At 39.0% G+C, this 21,076-nt stretch overlaps 1 protein-coding gene across 1 annotated transcript in view; it reads left to right on the plus strand.

The window, feature by feature from the left end:
• LOC150083378 (uncharacterized) overlaps positions 1 to 21,076 on the plus strand; it is a 169,187-nt gene that overhangs the window by 94,710 nt on the left and 53,401 nt on the right. Inside the window, exon 2 of the mRNA XM_090377226.1 lies at positions 544 to 1,808. Coding sequence (XP_090233352.1) covers positions 836 to 1,808 — 973 coding nt within the window. The 5' untranslated portion in view covers positions 544 to 835. The remainder of the gene's footprint in view (positions 1 to 543; positions 1,809 to 21,076) is intronic.

Consider the following 21,076-nt stretch of genomic DNA (forward strand, 5'->3'; position numbering starts at 1 on the left):
GTTTGGTCATCCGATGCGATAGCTGTCCGTCACAAGATTACTTTCTGTAGTAGAGTAAATCAGTAATTCATAATTTTGAAAATCTCTGAAAGCTTATTTTGCTTTCTGAAAGAAGAAATAGTCAAATATGGAAAACAATTTACTAGTGAAAGTGTAAAGTAAGACTGATTGATTTTAGTAGAATTCGACTTCGTAAACGCTTGAAGTACTTTTTTGCTGATTATGATCATAGTCTGTTTCTCTGAGTAGTCCTGGAATACAGTAATGAAAAACGAGCTTATTCTTGTTTATATACTGTATGTACTTATTAGACTATTGTCTGTCCAGTGGCATAGCGGAAGGCCCACATACCCTCTCATTTCAGAGCCTCGTAAAGATTCCTCTTTACAGAAGGGTGTTTCTCATCTTTAGTCTTAAATAGAAACCCTTGATCAGTTTTTCGGAGGGTTTCTGACTTTCCTCTATGCCATCGTATTTCAATTATTTAATAATCTGTTAATTGTACATTATTTATTTTTTCTTATTTTATTCTTTTCCTTGTAGATAAACTGCTTCAAGTGCCAAGGAAGTGTATATATTTCTCAGAAGATATGCCCTAGTTAGGATGAGTTAAAAAAAAATCAAAAGCTTACGTTTTCAGTATTTTGACGCCATTGCACTGTATCAGTGTAGGCCCAGCGATTGCTTTTATTGTTCGTTGCGAGAAGCAAAGCTATGAATGCATGCGTGAGTGAGTGAGGATTGCGTGGGTGTGTGTGTGTGTGTGTGTGTGTGCGTGCGTGTGTGTGTGCGTGTGAGTGCGTGTGTGTGTGTGTTCTTGAGTCAAGGTTACCAGATGGCCATTCGTCAATGTCATATGTACGAAACGGCATTCGATAGCAGGGTGAAACGAGAAGTGGATGATATCGATCGGTTAGTTCAAAGTCCTGTATTGCAGCACGAGCCACTTACACAGAAGAGTTCGAGTGGCGAATTGAGGCCTAGGTTAGGATCCCGAGGAGGAACGGGCTCCCCAAGATGCCTATCAACAAATTCTAGTCCATTAGAGACTAGGCAATCTCCTCGTAATAGGTCAGCCACCGTGCAGCATTTCACCCCTACGGAGAAGAGGAAAGTGACCTTAATTCGTGACTCGCCGAGATCGCTGTCGCCCCAGCCTCAAAAAATGAAAGTTACTAATTCGAAGCAGTCGTCGCCATCTCCACTGAGCAGGAGAAGATGTGATTATATGTACTCTAGTGTTCCGAATGGCAATCCAGCTCATTCTTCCCTAAACTTTACAAATCACATAAACCAAAGCGTTAATGGAGATCCTCCTCATGTCCTTGGCGGGCCTCCTCATGGGGGTCAGCAGTTGCCAACTGGCGTGCCGCTCAATGGATTTCTTCCGTGTACAGCTCCACCAGGAGATTCTAAGACATTCTCTCCAACTACCGAGTTCAAAAAACTTGACATCCTAAACGGCCAAGAACTGGATATCGTGCCAAATACCGATGACAAGCCAAGCAATCCGTCTACGGAATCAAACCAAGAAACGCTGCCCTTTACCTGCAACCAAGTATCAGAACCGTACCGGCGTCCTATGAAAGATCATGCAAATCTTCCGAGCCCAAATGGTCTTCCATCCTTCTCAAATCCATTCCGATTGTCTTCTACCCACGCACCGAAAGGCGATGCTTGGAACGGAACACGTCAGCTTCCTTCACCAGGAGAGCAAGCTCCAAGTTTCGTAAATAGGCACATTTCTAGTGTCACCAATGAAACATCCACTTCTGGAAGACGCCAGCTCCCTGCAGTAAAATCTTCAGGTGAGAAATAATAGTTCTTAGAATGAATATATTTCTCATTTAAAGTTTGAAGTTTTATTACTAATATTTTTTTCTCTCATTTTAACACGAATCACTTTAAATCAGCCATAATTTTTAATAAATATTGCAGTGAATACTCCGTTTCAGGGAATGCAGGGATTTTTTTTTCGAGAAATAATTGAAGCTACTTATAAGATGCCTCAAAGTCTCACTGTTGCATAGAACTCAGGCACCATCTCATTAAACCTCTCGTTATTATGATTTTTACAACAACACCTTTCAGAACTTTTTTCCAAGGGACCAATGACAAATTTTCCCCGAACACTATGGGGAAATGAACTCTGACATAAAGAAACTGAAATATAAAAGTAATTAATAAATTACAAAGCTAAAATTGAAAATAAACTTAAAAATTTGATATAAATACAAAAATAGATTATAAAATACTCGGAGCTGGATACTTTGCAAAATGGCCAGAAATGAGCTTAGTGCTATGTTTGTGTATTGTTGTGTAAAGTTGTTTCTGGCTGCTACCAAGCAGCGATCACCAGGAAGGTTGCTTCCCAGTATCGTCCATGCCACGAGGAGGTAGCCGCAACTTAACGTATATTGCCCTACCAGGTGGGTATGACTATTGATATCTCGAATAAATAATAAAATTGTATTATAGTAGGGCTAATGATATCTCGAATAAATAAAAGAAAATTAAATAAATTAAAAGCACTTTGCTTTAGCCGAACGATCATTGTCAGTACAAAACCACACACGTCGCGTGCCCAATATAGTCTAAGTCGCTGATACGACTAAAACCTAACAACACGTTGCGTACTCGAATCCACTGTAATATTTTTGTAAACTGTGTCTTTCTATCTTGTAAACTTCTCCGGCCCTATATAGTCGTCCCGCAGTATGAACAGATTATTATGCCTTTATATTAATTTATGAAAAAAATATTTATAATAGAAAGAATTTTAAATAAATAAGAGTAACTGCATAACAATCAGTACATATGATCTCCAAAGAAACATAAAAAAAATAATAAAACTGAATTAATATAGTGCTTTATAAAAGAATTAATATCAACAAACGAATCGTGTGCCAAAATACTTATTAAACTTAGTAGCTAGTTTAAACGACTGAGCCTACCATAATTTATGCATTTTTTTAATTAAAAAAAAAAAACAAAAAACATCTAGATGTGTCTTATAAAACGACTTGGAACATCAGCTGCGTTCGGCAGAAAATAAGACCACCACATTTTGTCCTTTGTTTAAATGTTTAAAAGTTTTCACTTGATATTTTAATTATACTTAATGCAGTGGTCAATATTTGAAACAAAAGATGGCAAGGTGAGTACTTCTTAATTTAGCGCCTTATGAGGAGCCAAAATCTTCATATGGCCCCACATCGTCGTGTATTTAATCTTCCACAAGCACAGCACCCAACTTGCACGCACCACGGCTTTTTTTTTTATTTATTTTTTTTTATTGCTGCAAACGTGTGTCAGATTGGCGAGCAACATTCATCGTGCTGTCATATTGTTTTAACGGTCTTTGGCAATCAAATAAAAATGTAATCAAGGCCATATTGACTCTGGGCATGTACCAATTTTCCCTGGCAGTGGCGAGATCTGATTTCTCCATTGCAAATTTATCTTTATTGTGGAATCAGGAAACATCTCTAGCAACAATCCGCTTCAGGAAGTAAACCTCCTCCTAGTGGCAGTCTGAGCGGTAGTACAGTGGTATCGTCACCGTCCTTTTTCACACCCGGTGGAAAAGGTCCGGGTTCGAATCCCGTCAATGAGGCGAAGAACTTTTATAAGCTTCTTTTCACTCCGTGACTGAGTTAGACGGTTTCACATGTAGATAGTAAGGCCTTCCCCCGAAACTCCGGTTTTTCGTCCAGCAAAACAGGCAAATCGACCTTAGAACAGACAATGCACACGGCATGGCAGGAATTAATATTCGGGCGGTCTAATATGACAATTTATTTTATTATTTTTTATCCCTCCTGGTGGCTATGCATAAGATGTAAGGTTGGGTGCACTTAGAAGGGTGCACAAAAAGGCAAGAATAGCAATTATTTACAAAGTTCAATTATTGACAATATTACAAGAGGCAATTATTTACAATACCTTACAAAAGTTCAACAGTGATTTTATGTTGCATTTTCATTTGCTACAGTAATTATAGTAGTACACGTCGTTCCATCTTTTTTATCCGAGTAGTTTCATCAGGGGTGCTCTCCCTTCTATAGCTGAAGTGAGCTGCAGGCTTCAGAGAGGCTCTTCACTTTGTATTGCTTGCGTTCAGAGTATTTAACAGGGTATATTTCCAATGAATTAAAAAGGTTGACTGCATTGTTTCGAAAAAAAAAAAAAATTTTTATAGACATGAGAGGTTGGACAGTATAGAATGTATTGGTAGGGAGGGGGTGGCATTACTGCGTCCAGCACGTGGAGTAGAGATAAATCCTTGAAGACTGGGGGCGTCAATCACACCGGTAGGCATCTGAAAAAGAAGAATATTGCTGGATACTAGTGAACTCTCCAGGGAGTGATATTTAAGTTACTATATAAAACAGCCTTGGAGATGGTGAATGGGTGCCCGTGATCCTATTCATCCAACGCATTATACAGTACTCGACTGCCAGAAATCTGTGTACATACGATGGCGGAGCAGAAGACCAGATTAGTGATACCTATAGTGCAATTGGTTGTAGGTACCGCTGGACGTATCTCCCAACTACATTGACGTTGAGTAACGCCGTCAGTTCTTGTCGAATGCACACATCATTGAGAAGTCTTTGTTTTCATGGTTGAAAAATGGTTCTGAAAAGTGAGGCCCTCATCCAAAGTCAAGCCGAGGTCGGTGTGATACTTCGCTTTCTTTATCAGCAATTCGTTGTGATGTCATTTTTGATTCTATTTTTAAGATGATTAAAGATGATGTGAGGTGATTTAGGTATGTTTAGCTCCAGACCTATTTGCAGCAGATAGGCTACAAGGCTGTTATTCAGGGCGGAGACTCGCTGATTTATGAGGTGTCTGTTCAGCGTCTTTCGATGTTATATGTAATTTAAGGTTGTCTGCATATGATGAAAAAATAGTGTACCTTGCAAGGAAAAAAGGTTTAAGGGCAGCAGCAAACAGCAGACTGGCTGATTATGATAATCCTTACACCAACCGCCGTAGCCGAGTAGTCAAGCGTGAGGATGCGTAAGTGCACGTGCCTTGAGTGACTGGGATTCAAGCCCGTGACTGCTGAATACGGTGCTGTTTGTTGTATTCTCTCTCTGTCTTGTGAACTTCTCTGACCGTGTGGTCGTTCCGGAGTATATTTTTTTATGTATAAGTTATCTTGGTGTAAGGATGAAGTTGATGCTTTTTAACAGGTTTCCTGTAATACCAAAATATTTTTCCAGAATGTAAATGAGAGCGGGAATTGAGAGCTTATCATAAGCAGATGATATGAATCAAAGAATATGACGTCCAGCTGGATTTACTATTGAGGGCTGTTTGAATTTTAAATATGTAGCTCTTTTGGGAATCACAATATAAAGATGTTTAAGTTTTTAAGTTCTTTAGGGTTTCTTCTTTTGTGTATGAGTTGTACCTGTAATGATTCCACATTGTCGGGATAGTTCCGGAATTTAATATCTGATTAAAGATTGTTAGAAGGGTCTCCGCATCGAAGGCGCTGCACACTTTGACCATGAATAGAGGAAAGCCGTCAGGACCAATTGTAGTTTATTGGGAAGTCTATTGATGATATTTATAAGGTGTTTTGTTACAGATATAGCTGAAAGGGGCTGTTGGAGTATAGGAAGAAATCCCTTTAGTTTTATTGAAATGTACTAAAAGGTTCAAAGTCCTTGACTCAGTACTCTCAGTTTGCTAAAACTTTATAGACTATGTCAGGTCCTATATGGAACCAATATTCAGGCTAAATGGGTAGCTGATGGTTCCTAGTAATAAGCGCAGAGTGTAAACACCTCCAACTTCACCACGGTACAAGAAAATTATTTTTGCACGTTTAAAACTCGGAAGAGGCCATTTAACCGCCATTATAGAACCTTTTTAAACTAGGATTGTAATATATTTCTTAAAGGATAATAAGTTATATATAAAAATGAAGGAGGACACTATTTTTTTGGACAATTGAACAGTTGCCAAGCACTTACAGTACCCCGCACCTAGTGCAATGAATTGCTAAGCGGGTGATTATAGGCTCCATTTCTGGAAACCATAGGTTTGGGCGTGTGTGTTAAACGCCAAAGAAACTAGATAAGGCTTCATAGCATTGTATCTGTGATTGTGTGTCTACCTTTTTTCACTAATTGTGGGAGTGCGTTTTAACTGCTATGCTACCTGTGAAGGCGTTTCTGGATCATTACACCAAAAGTGGGGGTTTAATTCAGATTATTACGCCCTTACGCCATAACAAACTGAAAATGATACGAACTGAAATTTTTGTATTTCAGTTAGAATCACTTCCCATGTTTTGCATTTTTGTAATATAATTTTTTGGGGGAAGGAGAGGGATATTTCTACTATACAGTGGCCTTTCATCTAATGTTGCAGCTGCACAAGGATCCTGAGCTCAGGGAGACTAAAAGGAAATGTGAAAAGAGAAAAGTTACGTAAAAATTACATTACACCAGGACCTAAGTTCGTGATGATACGCTACTGCCCTTGTGAGTAGCACAGTTGGTAGGATCGCTGTCCTCCCCACACCAGGTGGAAAAGATCTGAGTTCGAATCCCGTCAATGACGGGGGGGGGGGGGTTTATCGGTCTTTTTCATAACGTGGCTGAGTTAGTCGATCTCAGGCGAGAGTAGCATGTTTTTTCTCCCGGAAATTCAGGTTTTTCGTCCAGCAAAAATAAAAATCGACCTAAGAACACACGCAATTTACAGACAATATACACGGAGAAACATGTTCTTAGTTGCTGATGCTCCTAAAACCCAAAACAACCACAATACGATACTGCTAGCATATAGTGGTAGTGGTATATTATATAAAAATAATAAATGAAATTAAGCAGATTACACAAATCTAGCAAAATGTTTATTCATGCTAGGTATTTGTTTATTTATTCCTATTTATTATTTTATTATTTTTTACCATTGAAAACCCCATAACCATTTTTTAAATTCTTTCATAGCTTCATAATCGTTCACAATCAGAATATGTTTATATGAACTTTTCTCATTGTTTTCAGATGCTGCGTCCATTTAGGTGTTATTAAAAAATATTCTTGCATCTCCCACACCCTGTAATGTAATATATTTCAAAATATTATATGACATACACTGTGGTCTCTTTTTTAATATACCTACCTAATAGCCTTTAGTCTTCAAAAATAGCTGGGATTCATCGTAGCATGGACTCAGCGAGGTGTCGAAAATGTGAAACACGGATGCCGCTCTATGTTGACTCAGTTGCTTCCACAGATGTTGCGGATTGGATGGTTACCGATTCGTGCTGTTTTCGCCATATTGTGGTAATCCCATCAACGGGAAAGAGCAGGAACCGAGATTTCTCAGACTATGCAATGTTTTTATCAATCCTCTGTTGTCCAGTATTCTTGAGCCCACTGTAAACGCACCGTCCGGTCGTCAGCTGCGATTCCCCATCTGTGAGACCCAGTACAAAAGTGGTAACCAAAGAGGCATTTCGGAATACACAAATGCCTTCTGAAATGTCTCTTTGGTTGCCACTCTTGTAGTGGTTTGTTACTCGACTGGAGCCTTTCTGTTACATTGCACAAGTCTCCTCAACTTTCAGGAATCCTTCTCAATATGTGGGAAGTCCCGCAATGTGAGAGGCTGCTGGGCCTTCCACTACGCAATTCTTTCAAACTGAACGTTTACTGCTCCGCTCCATGAAGATAATTTGGTTCCATTGATCATTGGGTCACCCACTATGTTTCTTAGCCTAGTTCCTGCTTTTCTACAGCAACGTGTCTAATAGCTTCCAGGTCTACCAGTGTCTCTCCAAGCTGAAAAGCCAGGATTTATGTCACGTCTTTACGTCTCTAAGAGAGAGGAGAGTGCATTAAAGCTGTTATCTTTTATAATCAGCAATCACGTGAGTGGCATTCTTTGCAAATATAATGTGCATATTATCATGCGAGTTTTAGTATACTTATTATTTACTGTAGATATTTGTATAAGCATACAATAACTGATGATATGACAAAGTATTTCAATTTCATCCAATTATCCTGAATAGTATATTTTTGTACGGTATTGTATTCTTTAATACCAATTAAGTATATTTTATTTATTTTAACTATACAAAAACAGGGTTAAACTCCAATCAATATATAAATAAAATATATGAATCTTACATAAATAGTGCAAACAAGTATAATAACATTATTTAATTCCCCAATTTGTAACATGTTAGATTAAGAGATTATATCACTTCTTAAGTTTCCTTTAACTAAACGCAGTCGAGTCACATATTTTAAAACATATATAGCACATGATACTTCCAGAATGTTCCACTTTATTTTCGTCTATTAAAGCTAATAATCTAAATAAAATACTGTGTCCATAGTTTGGACGTTCAGTCTTATAGAATAGATTATGAGGGCTTAGTTATTTGTAATATAAGAAAATACAAGAAATACTCAATATTTGTTAAAGTATAAAGAAAGTAAATCTGGAGTTAGGCAGCAGTATGAAACATTGCTTATATTACATTTAATACTAATGCTGTATTTTTATTCATTGTAGTACAAGTTCAACGTATTATTGTTTAATGTTTTCCATTATTTTGAATTCTTTTTTTTAGTATAATTTATTATACATGTAGTTTGACCAGAAATGTTATTCTTTTATATGAATCATACAAGATCATTGGGGTTACCTGTATTGTGTACGTAAATAATATCAAACAACATAAATAATTATTGAAATAAGTAAAATAACTTCGGGGAAGAAACAGTTGCAGATGGCAAAGTAAATTAATGTAAATTAATCAAAAACTTAACTAAATGCTATTAAATCGGCATAAGGATCATAACTTTTGTTTTGAGCAGATATTTTTCTATACAAATAGATAGTCTTAAATCCATAAAAACCAAAAGGGACCACCTCTAGAATTTCAAAGAAGGAACTGCTGAGATATTGTCCGTATTGTCCGAGAAGAAGGCAGCAGTATCCGTTTGTACATCATTTGCTCAGAAGCTGAGGGACTGTTAATTGGACTCTACCGGTAGTAACAGAACAGTGAGTTGTGGGCTAATTGACTAGCTGGAAACTACTAAAGTTGGCTTATTTATTCATTTCCATTTAACAGCTATGATCCATCATCTAAATCTTGACCTCTTTGAAGTGGTTAATTCCCGGTGTTAAACGGGATCAAAGGCGTGAGGTGTTATGAAGAGAAGCAGCTAAGTCACCTCGCCTTACAGGATTTAATTGACATGGAGGTTCACTGGAAAGGCTGATGATTCCCTCTTAAGCATCTAACTGTTCATGAAATTTTGAGAGAACTATATTGTCCCTTAAGCTTAATATAACAATCCCGTTTAGCAGCTACACGTTACCTTATTTTTATTTTTTTTATTTTTTGATTTTTCTAAAATAAAACAGCATGATTGAGTAATAGCAATTGAAATGATACGTCATGTTTTGTATTTTAAAACTTAAAAATTGAATGCACTTAAATTGTTGCCGTCATGAAAACAAAGGAAACCTTGTCATGCAATAAAAATGTAGTTACTCCATGTTCAGTAATGACATGAAAATAATAAAAACTTTCAATACTTTTAACAAAAAAAAAAAAAACATAAAAACAAAAAAAAATATAAACAAAGAAAAACTTTAAAAAACAAAAAAAAATGATTGAACACTGCAAGATCTTTCTGGGATTGGTTGAAATCCTCATTAAAAACAAAGGGTTCTTTTTCAAAATGGTCTGTGATTTGAAATGAAATATAGGCTTGTCACCTAAATAACATTTACAATGGGAGAAACAGACAGGTGTCCTTTTAAGTAACCATTTATAATTTGGAGCCAGAGCCTCTGTTATTTAATTGAGTTGAAAGAAAATTACAAATGCTGATTGGAATGAACAGCCATCACGGAAGTCTACTGTACAACTTTATATTGTACAACTTTTTTTTGTACAACTTTTATATTGTACAACTTTTTTGTACAACTTTTATATTGTACAACTTTGTATTGTACAATACAACTTTGTATTGTACAACTGACCTATTGGATATTCCTTCTGCGTAAGTATTCTCCCTCCTCTCGAATTCTTTTCATTAGGACAAATTGTAGTATTTGTGCACGCCGTAAGGCTTCAAAGATGGTCAGAAAAGTGGCAGCCATCACTGGATCATATGTCGGAATTTTACATCATACATTTCCGAAATCCATTTTAGACTACCAGCTTTTTTTTAATGAAGTAAAATGCAAGGTCTTATACCTGGAAATAACAACCGCAGAACAACTTATGCACTTATTAGGATGGATAAGCAGCATATGTCTGCGGAATTTGGAGGTCAGGGCAATACCTGGAAGTCTTCCTCATGTTCCGCGAACCAGTCTCGAACAGTCCGGGCGGTGTGGCATGGCGCATTATCCTGCTGAAACACGGCACCGCCAGAGGGGAAGACCGTTGCCATGAAAGGGTGTACCTGGTCAGCAATGATGTTTAGGTATAGGTATATTTGGGTCTAACGGCTCCTGGGATTTCTCCCATCTCCGCGTATGTACACTGTATCGGACAACAAGCCAGGGATTTAAAACTATATGGGTCATGTGGTATGTAGCATATTGTGCCACTTGGGGGGCGGCCAGGTGTTACCTGTAATATATAGTACTCTGGCAGGTTCTGCCACCTACTTTCCTGGGATTTCAGTGGCTAGGACCTTAAAAAAAAAAAATGCTGGCGGTTAGTCATTAGCGTTTGTTAGAACAATTTAGAAGAAGCTTGCTTGGGGCTATACACTGAAATAATATTTTCTATATGCCTAAATGGGTCGGGCAAGAAATTTTGATGTAGTTAAATTTGGAAATTTAACAGCTGAAAGCGCTGTAAAAGTCAACAGTAAAGGGGAGTGAGAGGCTGAAGACTGGAGGGAAGAAAGGGAAGGGGACGATAGAGAAGATGGTCTCGCGTTTGCAGTGGAGTAGGCCCGTGCTCCACCAGAGGGAAAAGATTTGGGGAAAGGGAGGAGTGGGGGGAAAATACCCCTCTCCCCACGGGAAGGGAAAGAAAGCACCGTTCAAGAGAGAAACAGTGTATGATTAGTCCTTTAGTCCAGGTGTCAACAAGGCGAGATGAGGTTTTTCTGTGGTGTCTCTGACCGAATTGAGTCACAGTTACTGTCACAGTGGAGGACACTGATATGTCCTACCTCCAGTCTTTATTGGTGTGTTTTCTTTGTGTGTGGTAAGAAAGTCTCTTCCATGTTTTGGTCCAGTCATACCATAGCAGTTTGTTGTCGCTTAGAGGGTCAACCTTAACACACCCGACTGCCTCTCAGTTTGGGAATCCATTCCTGTTGTTATTCTCTTAGGAGGTCAAGAGGGAGACCAACTGCCTCATCTTTATCAATGAGTTTCTTTTCAAAGTAGTATACTAGTCTCATCCCTGGTTTGGACCATATAGGGTGTATAAGATTCGTTGTCACTAAGGTGGCCCAACCAGATCCTGGTTGCCTCACAGGTTGGGGGTCCATTCCAGTGAGGTGTGTAGTAACTAACCCAGTGTGAACTACCCCAGTTTTTCCTGAGTTAGTTCTTGATCCTGTGCGAAATATCCGGAGTGTATTTCGGGCATTATTTCTGTTGTTCCTTAGAGAGGGGGTTTCTCTGAATTTAGTCAGGTCTTTTTTGTGTTTCCTTTATTCTGGGTCATTGAGTGATGGCTGTTGTCTCGTGATTGATTGTCTTATTCGTGGATTTGTGAACTTTTGGGACACCTCCACTCAAGAGGATAGGGTCCGTTGTCGTGTGAACAGTGTAAAATGTAGATTTTACAAATTAAAATAGAAATATTTGTTTTGCTAAAATAAATCCAGGTAGGGCAATGGAAAGTGAGAATTAGAATTAATGCCCGAGTATTAAGATAGAATATTTAGGTTGATTGTTATTGTTGTTTGGTTTTTAGGAACATTAGCAACTAAGGCCATATTGCTCCGGGGATATGCGGTGGTCATTCCCTGACCTTTCCGCATCCTCCGTATTTGGTGGTCACGGGCTCGAACCCCGGTCTAATCAAGACGCGTGTGCTACGCACTGCTGCTCCTGGCTATGGAGGCGCCATTTAGGTTGAATGTAAAAAAAGGTTAAAGTTGGAAGAACACTGGAATTAGTAATGGAAAGTTTTAGATGTGTGAATTGAAATAGCGGCTAAAGGTATACAAGTAATTTAAATAATACAAGAGAACACGCAGAGACAGCGCATGATTAGGGAAGGGATGCCATTTGAGAACAGGCGAGAAAGGGTTGCTGAGGGCAAGAACAATAGGACCGTAAAATGGGATTACGATGTCGCATCAAAAAGAAACGGCGTCAGGGTGGCTGATATATTGGCAAGTTGGCCATATTTAACAGAGAAAGTGTGAAAACGAAAATGAGTGTTTTGGGGATTAGCGGCTAACATGAAAGGGCCATACTGCCGTGTGAAAAAAAAAAAAGAAATTTCTAGAGAAGGGTTAGTTTGTGCGCTAGGGAGACAGAGACAGCTGGGGTGAAGTGTTTTAGCAAATAGGAAGGAATGAAAAAATTAAACAGTATAGGGATTGATTGGAGTCCTTGGGGGAGGTGTTCCAAACTGGAGGGAAAGAGTAAAGTTTGGGGGAGTAATTTGAGATAATGTCCATTCTGTATCTGACTTCTCGGTGGTTAAAAGGGGAGAAAGTCATGAGTTTGCGGGTTGAAGTAGAAGTAGAATTTTTTTTTCGTGGTCAGAGTTCACATCTCGTGGTAGCAAGATGAAGAAGAAAAAGGAAAAAAAAACGTGAGAGAAAGAAATTCTGGTCCGGCATCGGAAGGCAGTGATAATGGCCAGTTGTGCAGATAAGTGAGCCAAGAAGAGAAAGAAAGCCTGTCCACCACTAAGGAAAGCAGAGTGCCCAAGAAATGGAAGAAAGTTTGCCTGCCACGAAGGAAGCCTGAACCCAAAGGAAATTGAAAGTAGCGGCCAAAAGGAACATTTCTGTTGTATTAGTCAAGTTAGTTACTAAGGTTGAGACAATTTGTTATGAATGTAATGATTATGAAATAATGTAAGGGTGGTACAAGGGTAATAAAAAGAAAGTGATAGTTTAAAGGAATTAGTAAAGAAATTATATTTAGAGGCTTAGTACTGTAAGGATAAATAAATAAATAAATATTCATTTATTGCAAATACAGCAAGCCCATCACAGCACATGGCTAGGGGCAGATAAAAATACAACGGGAATGACATAAAATAATCAAGTATATGTACATAGCAGATTTTATATAGATATTAACAATGCCTAGGAATTTTAATTATGAATTTAAAAATTGCAGACAGGACATTTGGCTTTCAGTTGCAATACTGGGTTGGATTATTTTTCTTCATTTTATCGGAGATCTGACTCCTGTAGGCTTCAGAGTTGATTAACCTGTTGCAATCAATGTTGAGATGATTTATGAGGTGAAGAGATGCATTGGGGAACATTCTGTCCATTTGTTTGAGCCTGGAGAGGTTGGATTTGAATTGCTGGTTTCTTGAATTTTCCCTGTTGGTGATAGCTATTATATTGGCTAAGTTTGGTGAATCGCATGCAGAGGTGATTAACTTTGCTAGAAGCATGACTCCAGACTCGTTGATCATCTGTTGCAAAGGCTTTGTTTTTAGGTTTTTATAAAGCTGTTGCCTGGATATTGTATGGGGAAAACGAAGCTTACTATTGAGCCATCTAAGAACCCAATATTCTAGGGCAAGGAATTTCTTGACGGTTACTTGAGCACCAGACCAGATTTCGGAAGCATAGGACAGAATGGGAAAGATGCATCTTTGAACATGCTTAATGACTGTTTTTCTGTCTTGAATCGCTGCTGTTTCTTGTTTGATTAACCATTTTGCTTTTTGAATTTTTTGAACAACATATAAATAGTGGGCATTAAAGGAGAGATTTTTATCAAAAACAACTCCAAGGTCTTTGTGAGCATAAACATTTGGGATTGGGACATCTGCAATTTTTATTTCTATGTGGTTGGGTTGTTTCTGAAGGGAATAAGTAATTTGAGCAGATTTGCTTGCATTTATATTCAGATTGAGATCTTTCAGGTACTCGATGATTTCACAAATCTGTGAATTCGCATCATTGATAACTTTGCGAATATCATCACTGGCTTTGGAGATTATAAATAACTTTAAATCATCGGCATATGCCAGTAGATTTGGATTTTCTTGTACAAGTGGTTGAAGAGATGCTGAAAATATAGTACTGGAGAGAACGGCTCCTTGGGGAATGCCTGTTGAGGTTGTGACGAGAATATTGTCAGTACTAGTGGGGAAGAGGAGAAGTCTGCGATTTAGGCTGTATTGAAGATAGGAAATAATCATTGTGTCAACGAGAAAATGATTTTTTAGTATTTGAAAAGCTTTTTTGAGATCTATGTTGTCGAAAGCACCTTTGATGTCAAAATAAAATACATCGCATTGTACCTTATCTTGAAACGCAGTTACCTATATCATTAAATTAGGCCAGGTGCCAACACAAGATAACATATCAGTTAAGGTGTAAAGAGAAAGAAATTTAATTAATAGAAAAACCTCATGAATAAAGAGGGATGACTAAGATGGTAACTAGAGAGTAACTAAGGTAGAATGAATGATTTATAGTGAACATTATTGAGGTAAGAGGATACCAGTTGTAATACACTTCATGTGTTTAAGGCTAGAAACAAATATACAAAAGGAGTAATAAGAGCTGAAAACAGTTTACTGATGTAAGTGATAAAAATTGGTAATGTAAGAGAATGATTGAGTAATCATCGAGGATTCATATTTAGTAGGATACAACTGATACAAACTGATGTTAATAATTTGTAAATTGAGAATAGTTGATGAGAAAGAGATAGTGTAGTGTACTGAAGTATGGTTCAAATATATGGAAATTGGTATGCTTGTATGTAATTATTTGTTTTTTTATGTAAATGTTGTATATAATGTTCATTAAAGGTTGTAAATTTTTTGTAAATAAATGTGTAACTTTAATTTTCTGCTAACACTCACTTTACACACCCCAGAATCTAGAAGCGTAGTACTGTAGAAATCTGACTGCAGTTCACAGAATTTTCTGTGAATTGCAGTCGGATTTGCGTTTGAGACTTCAGTAGGGTGGAAGTCTGGAGAAAAAGGGAAGCAAAAATCTAACCCCACAACAGTTTTTGTGCAAAAAGTGTGAAGGCTTTGTAGGTCTCTTCCTCTTACAGAACGATGTTCTCCTAGTTTCGAAGAAGCGAGTGAATCTTGGTGTATAGTTGACATCTGAGGTCCTCGTAGTTGTCACACTCGTAGACCAGGTGCTCCCACGACTCCTCCTGTCCACAGGAGCACCGCGGAGTAGCTGAGATTCTGAAGTCATATAATCTCTTTCTAAATGATCCATGAGTCAATAGGTAGGTTTGGAGTCCGGGCGAAAACCAGACCGGGGAGAGTGGATAAACTTGTTAGACTTCTGGTATAAACCTCTTAGTAATGGAACTTTTGTTAGTGAGGTTCCAGCGATTTTGCCATAGTGATTTCACGTGTTGTATAATCCGTATGTGCTCCACGGTTTTGGAGTTTGGTGGATCAATGGTGAATCCTATATGGGAGACTATTTTTTTCTTTGGAATGTTGGTACAGCAACCCCCAGCGCGCAATCTCCAAGTCCAGGGGAGGGCATCCCGCCAGGACCCGGAGCGCGTGGGTGCTCACAGTGCAGCAAGCTCTTGTCGTTATGAGTAATATCGATCGGTATGTCATCTCCAGTTTTTTCTTGTTGACAGCTGTGCTGGTCTTTGTTCACCACCTTAATGCTGGGATAAAGAATGCCTTACTGAGGACGCCAAGGGCCCTCTTCTTCAAGCCCCAGTCTTTCCTAGTGACTCTGGCCAGTAGGCTCGCATATCTTCTTATTTTTGTTCTCAAGTAGCAGAGATGTGGCGTGAAGCTAAGGTTTCTGTCAAGTATCGCTCCGAGGTATTTTATTTATGTTAGCAACTTTATGGTGTTCCCGTTTATCTTAATCGGCGGAGGTCTTCTAGGATCAAGAAATCTTTTGAGAAGTATTGAACTTGTTTTATCTGAGGAGATAGTAAATAGATTTGCGGTAGCCCATTTTTGCAGGTCGCTAGTGGCCCAGTTTGCTATGGTCCAGTTGTGCCCGGCTGTCAGCCTGCAGCATCAAAACCAGGTCATCTGCATACGCCTGGGTTTTAACATTTGGAATATATGATGTTTAGGTAAAACTATTATATTATATTTAGGCCACCCGAATAATTAAATTCGTCTAACGTACTGTGTGTCATGTCTGTTAATTGCGTGTGTTCTATGGTCGATTTGTCTGTTTTTCTGGAGGAAAAACCCCAGTTTCTGGGGGGGAAATCCTTGCTGTTTACGCCTGAAACCGACTAACTCAGCCACGGAGTGAAAAAAGCCCATTAAAGCTCCTCGCATCATCGACGTGATTCGCACCCGGACTTTTCCACCCGGTGTGGGGTGGACGGTGACGATACCACTGTGCTACACGCGCAGACTGTCCACACGGTGCAACAGGAAACGTGATTCATCGGACCAGATGACCTACTTCCAATCACTCAAGGTCCAGTTTCGATGCTCGCGTGCCCATTGTAGGCGCTGTCGTCGGTGCACCGTGGTTAGCATGGGCACTGGGAGCGGCCTGCGGCTATGCAGCCCCATTTTCAGCAGTGTTCGATGTACTGTGTGTTGTGACACATTACTCCCGTCACCAGCATTCCAGTTACCAGCGAGTTGCGCCACAGTTGCCCTTCTGTTGACACGTCCCATCCGGGATAGCCTTTGCTCACCTTGAACATCGATGAGCCGTGGTCGTCCAACACCTCGCCGGCGTTCGGGTTTTCCCTCCTCGGACCACTTTCGGTAGGTAATAACCATGGCTGACTATAAACATCCTACCAGCCGTGCCGTTTCGGATATCCTCTGAACAATCGTTTGGCCATTACAATTTGGCCTTTGTGAAACCCGCTTAAATCCGCTGCTTTCCCATTTGAAGAACAAGAGTAACACTGATTTCGGAACTCAGTATCAGGTGTTTTTTATACCGTGTTCCGACTCGGGCACGCGCCGTAGTTCATCTGCAGGTGCTTCAATTTGCATAACGACTCGCTGGTCATAATGTTTTGGCTCATCGGTCTATATAGGGTGTCTCAAAAATATTGGTAAAAACGTTTATGGGACGTAGGTAACATCTAAAGGAATGTGAATCGCATAGGAACCCGTAACCGGAAACGTCACGTAAGTCGGTACACGGCGCTGTTCATCAGTTCGCGAGAGGGAAAATTTCTGGTTTACTCATTCAAGCAGTAGTCGCCGCACGAAGAGCATGCATCGATATACGAACTGTGAGTTGGCAGACATGCACCTGGTGTATGGATTAACAGAGGGCCCACACGGTTTGCGGCACAACATCGCTTCGCAATAAATGTGTGGGCAGGTATGGTCGGTGACTGCTTAGTCTACCCATACCTGTTACCATCCTGCATGAACTCCGCTAAATATCGGATCTTTCTTGAACAAGTTCTACCAGGTTTACTTGGTTCCAGCAAATGTGAGAGGCAACATTTGATTTCAACATGATGGGGCGCCTGCCCATTATGGAAAGTGTGTTCATGACCATTTGAACAGGTGTTTTGGGTGTCGATGGATTGGCCGTGGTGGACCCGTTGCCTGGCCCCCACGCTCAACTGATTTATCGAGCCTTGATTTCTTTCTGTGGGGGTACCCTCAAATCTATCGTGTATGAATCGCCTGTGGAGACGGAAATGGATCTCTTGGCGAGACTCATCTGCGCTGCTGCTGCTGTCAAAGAAACTCCAGGTGTGTTCGACCGTGTCCGCCAATCCATGCTGCGTCGGTGTCACGCATGCATCGCGTCTCATGGTGGAACCTTCGAGCATCTGTTGTAACTTCATGAAATGCATCCATCTCGTACTCCATTGTTAATATTATGTCAAATAAATGTTTGCCACTAATTACTGTCTTGTGTCATTTCTGCTTCTTGTGCCTCCGCTACTCCTTTCCCGTGACGTTTCCGGTTTTGGGTTCCTATGCGATTCACATTCCTTTAGATGTTATCTACCTCCCTTAAACGTTTGTACCAATATTTTTGAGACACCCTGTATAATTAGCCAATGTGAACAAAACTATTCGTATTCATCTAAGATTAAATATTTTTATTTTCTTTTGCAATCAGCTAGTATCGGATAGTTTATATTTTCAGATTTAACAATGGCCTTTGTTAAATAATTACGCTATTGAAGAACGTGTTATTGTCAGTCGTTGGGTACATGGCAGGGGAAGAACTAAAAAGACATGGATTATTAAGCCTATTGTTTCATATTTCTTAGTTTGTATTCCTATAACTAAATCTTATGTCGTAGGAGTGCCAATTGATTTTTATTTATCAATTTCAAGTAGGAGTAACGGGACTTTGTGGCCACCATGTAGATGATTCTAGAGTGTTTTGCAGTGATATAAATAAGAGCTGTAACTTATAAAATCGAACGCCCGTCATTCAGAAAGTTTTGATTGGTGTAAGTTTTGTGTGTTTCGTGATAAATATTGCAAGATATAAGGAACTTAGTGTTGAAAAAAGAAGTGCTATTATAACTTTGTATAAGGAAAGTTATTTAATGAGCCGTATTTGCGAAAAACTGGGTGTTTCATTTAAAAGAGTACAAACTACCATTCGATGATTCAAGGAGACTGGTAGTTTAAAGGACAAACTACGATCAGGACGAGCACGCATAACAACGGAAGCACAAGATAAAACCATAACACTGATTTCTAAACGCAATCGACGACTTACTGCACCTGAAATTAAAGCTGAATTCAATAGGAACAGAGAAACTCCCATTTTACGTCCTCTGTAAAACTTCGTCCTAAACAAGCCAGACTTCATGATCGTGTATACGGTCCGAAAACCCTTATTGAAAATGGAAAATCGAAAGAAACAGTTGGCTTGGGTTAAGAGCCATCAACATTGGTCAATTGAAGAGTGGAAAAACGTGCTGTGAACGGATGAATCGAAATTTGAAATTTTTGGATGCAAGCTTAGAATTTATGTGAGACGATCAACTGAAGAAAATGTGATGCCACATTGTTTAGTGCCTACATCAAGCACAGTGGCAGTTCCATCATGGTTTGGGACTTCTGTTTTTCTGGGGTGGGTAATATCGTCAGAATTGAAGGAACTTTAAGAAAATAAGGCTATAAAAACGTCTTTGAACATAATGCAATATCCTTTGGACTTCGACTTTGCCAAAGAAATTTTATATTACAACAAGACAGTGATCCGAAGCACAGCTCTAAGCTGTGCAGGGACTTTTTAGCAAATAAACAACAGGAGAGTGTGTTGCAAATTATGGTGTGGTCCACTGCAATTCCCTGACTTAAACCCAATAGAACTTTTATGGGATTATCTAGACCGTTAAGTCCGTGAAGTCTGCCCATCTTCATAAAAGTTATGGAATCTTTCAGATTGCTTGAAATAATGTTAGTCAAGACATTATTATAAAATAAATCGCCAGAATGCCACGTCTGTGTAAAAATGATAAAATTTCGTGGAGGATATTACAATGAAAAATCAGTACAGTTTTTAATATTAATCATTTGAGTATTTTTTTCTGTAAATTTTTCAATGTTTAATAAAAAAAATTTTTAAATATTTTGTAATGTGTCGTTTATTTATATTAAACCTACATAGTCAGCTAATTTCAAAAAAATTAACGAAAACTTGTCATACGCTGTGATTCCAAAACTTTTAGGATGGAGTGTAAGCACTCTTTCGTAGCTGAAAAATATTGTTTAGATAACCTGGTTAGTTTTGCTCATGAGCTGGTTGTAGAAAATAATTTCGGCATAGTTAAATTGGATTTTAGGAAAGAATTTTCCCTTACGAGAGGTTGCCATATGAGCTGGAACATGTTGGAATCATAGGTAAGATTCTAAGATGGACCGGAGAGTGGCTGCAGGGCAGGAAGCAGAGGGTTGTGATTAATGATTACTCTTCAGATTGATCTAACGTTAGGTCCCCAAGCATTGGTTCTGTGACCAATGTTTCTAATATTCATAAATAACATTGACAAAGGGACATAGGGCGTGATGTCAGAAGTTTCAGGCGATGTGAAGATCGAGACAGTGGTCAGTGATCAGCGCCAAGCACCGCTCTTTCACGATGATTTGAAACAGTCCTTAAGGATAGTCAGAAAAGTTGCAACTATGTGTTAATGCAGCAAATTGCCAGGTATTATTAAAAAGGGCTCTTGCACCGGAGAAAATGGTCTTACGCTTGGGGAACAGAAGTCCCAAATTAACTTATACAGTTAGTAGGATTGAATTAAAAATAGTAGAGGAAGAAAGGGATTTGGAAGTTTCGATACGGGAGGACATGAAATTCTCTCCGAGCAGTGTAGACAGGAGGTCATAATCGCATTGCGTAAGAGGTAATTGTAAAATCTCAGTTGGAATACTGTGTCCAAGTATGTAAACCACACTAAAAAAAAGCATCGAGCTTCTTAAACGAATCCATATACGGGCAGTCCACTTGGTGATATCTGCAAAAGAGCGCGCTTATGAGGAAAGCCTTCGAATACGTGGCTGCAGAATTTGGCAACCAAGCACTTTGGCAACTAGAGGGAACTGATTGTGGTCCAGAAGGCTCTGAGAGAGAGAGGACAGTAAAATGAATGCTGGCGCAGTTTTTACTGTTATGAATGATTCAGAACTGGGGACCGTAAATTCAAATTACAGAGAAAGAGGCTAAGACTAAATTGTAGGAAGTCTTGTTTTTAGCTAGCGAGCTGTTAATTAGTGGACCAAGTTACCTCCGTGGGTAGTAGTTGACGCTGACAGCTTGGAAAAAATCGATGGTCAACTTTTCAGTTGACCACTGAAAAACCTGAAGTAGGAAATACACAATTCATTATTTTTCTTTTTTATATATTTTACTGTTTGTTTTATTTATTATTTATTTTTATGTTGGTGCACAAAAGCCTATAGCTTTCTTGTACTGTG

The sequence above is a fragment of the Mastigoproctus giganteus genome, chromosome 7 (genome assembly GCF_048544385.1).
Source record: "Mastigoproctus giganteus isolate SK-2022 chromosome 7, ASM4854438v1, whole genome shotgun sequence".
In the NCBI taxonomy this organism is placed as follows: domain Eukaryota; kingdom Metazoa; phylum Arthropoda; class Arachnida; order Uropygi; family Thelyphonidae; genus Mastigoproctus; species Mastigoproctus giganteus.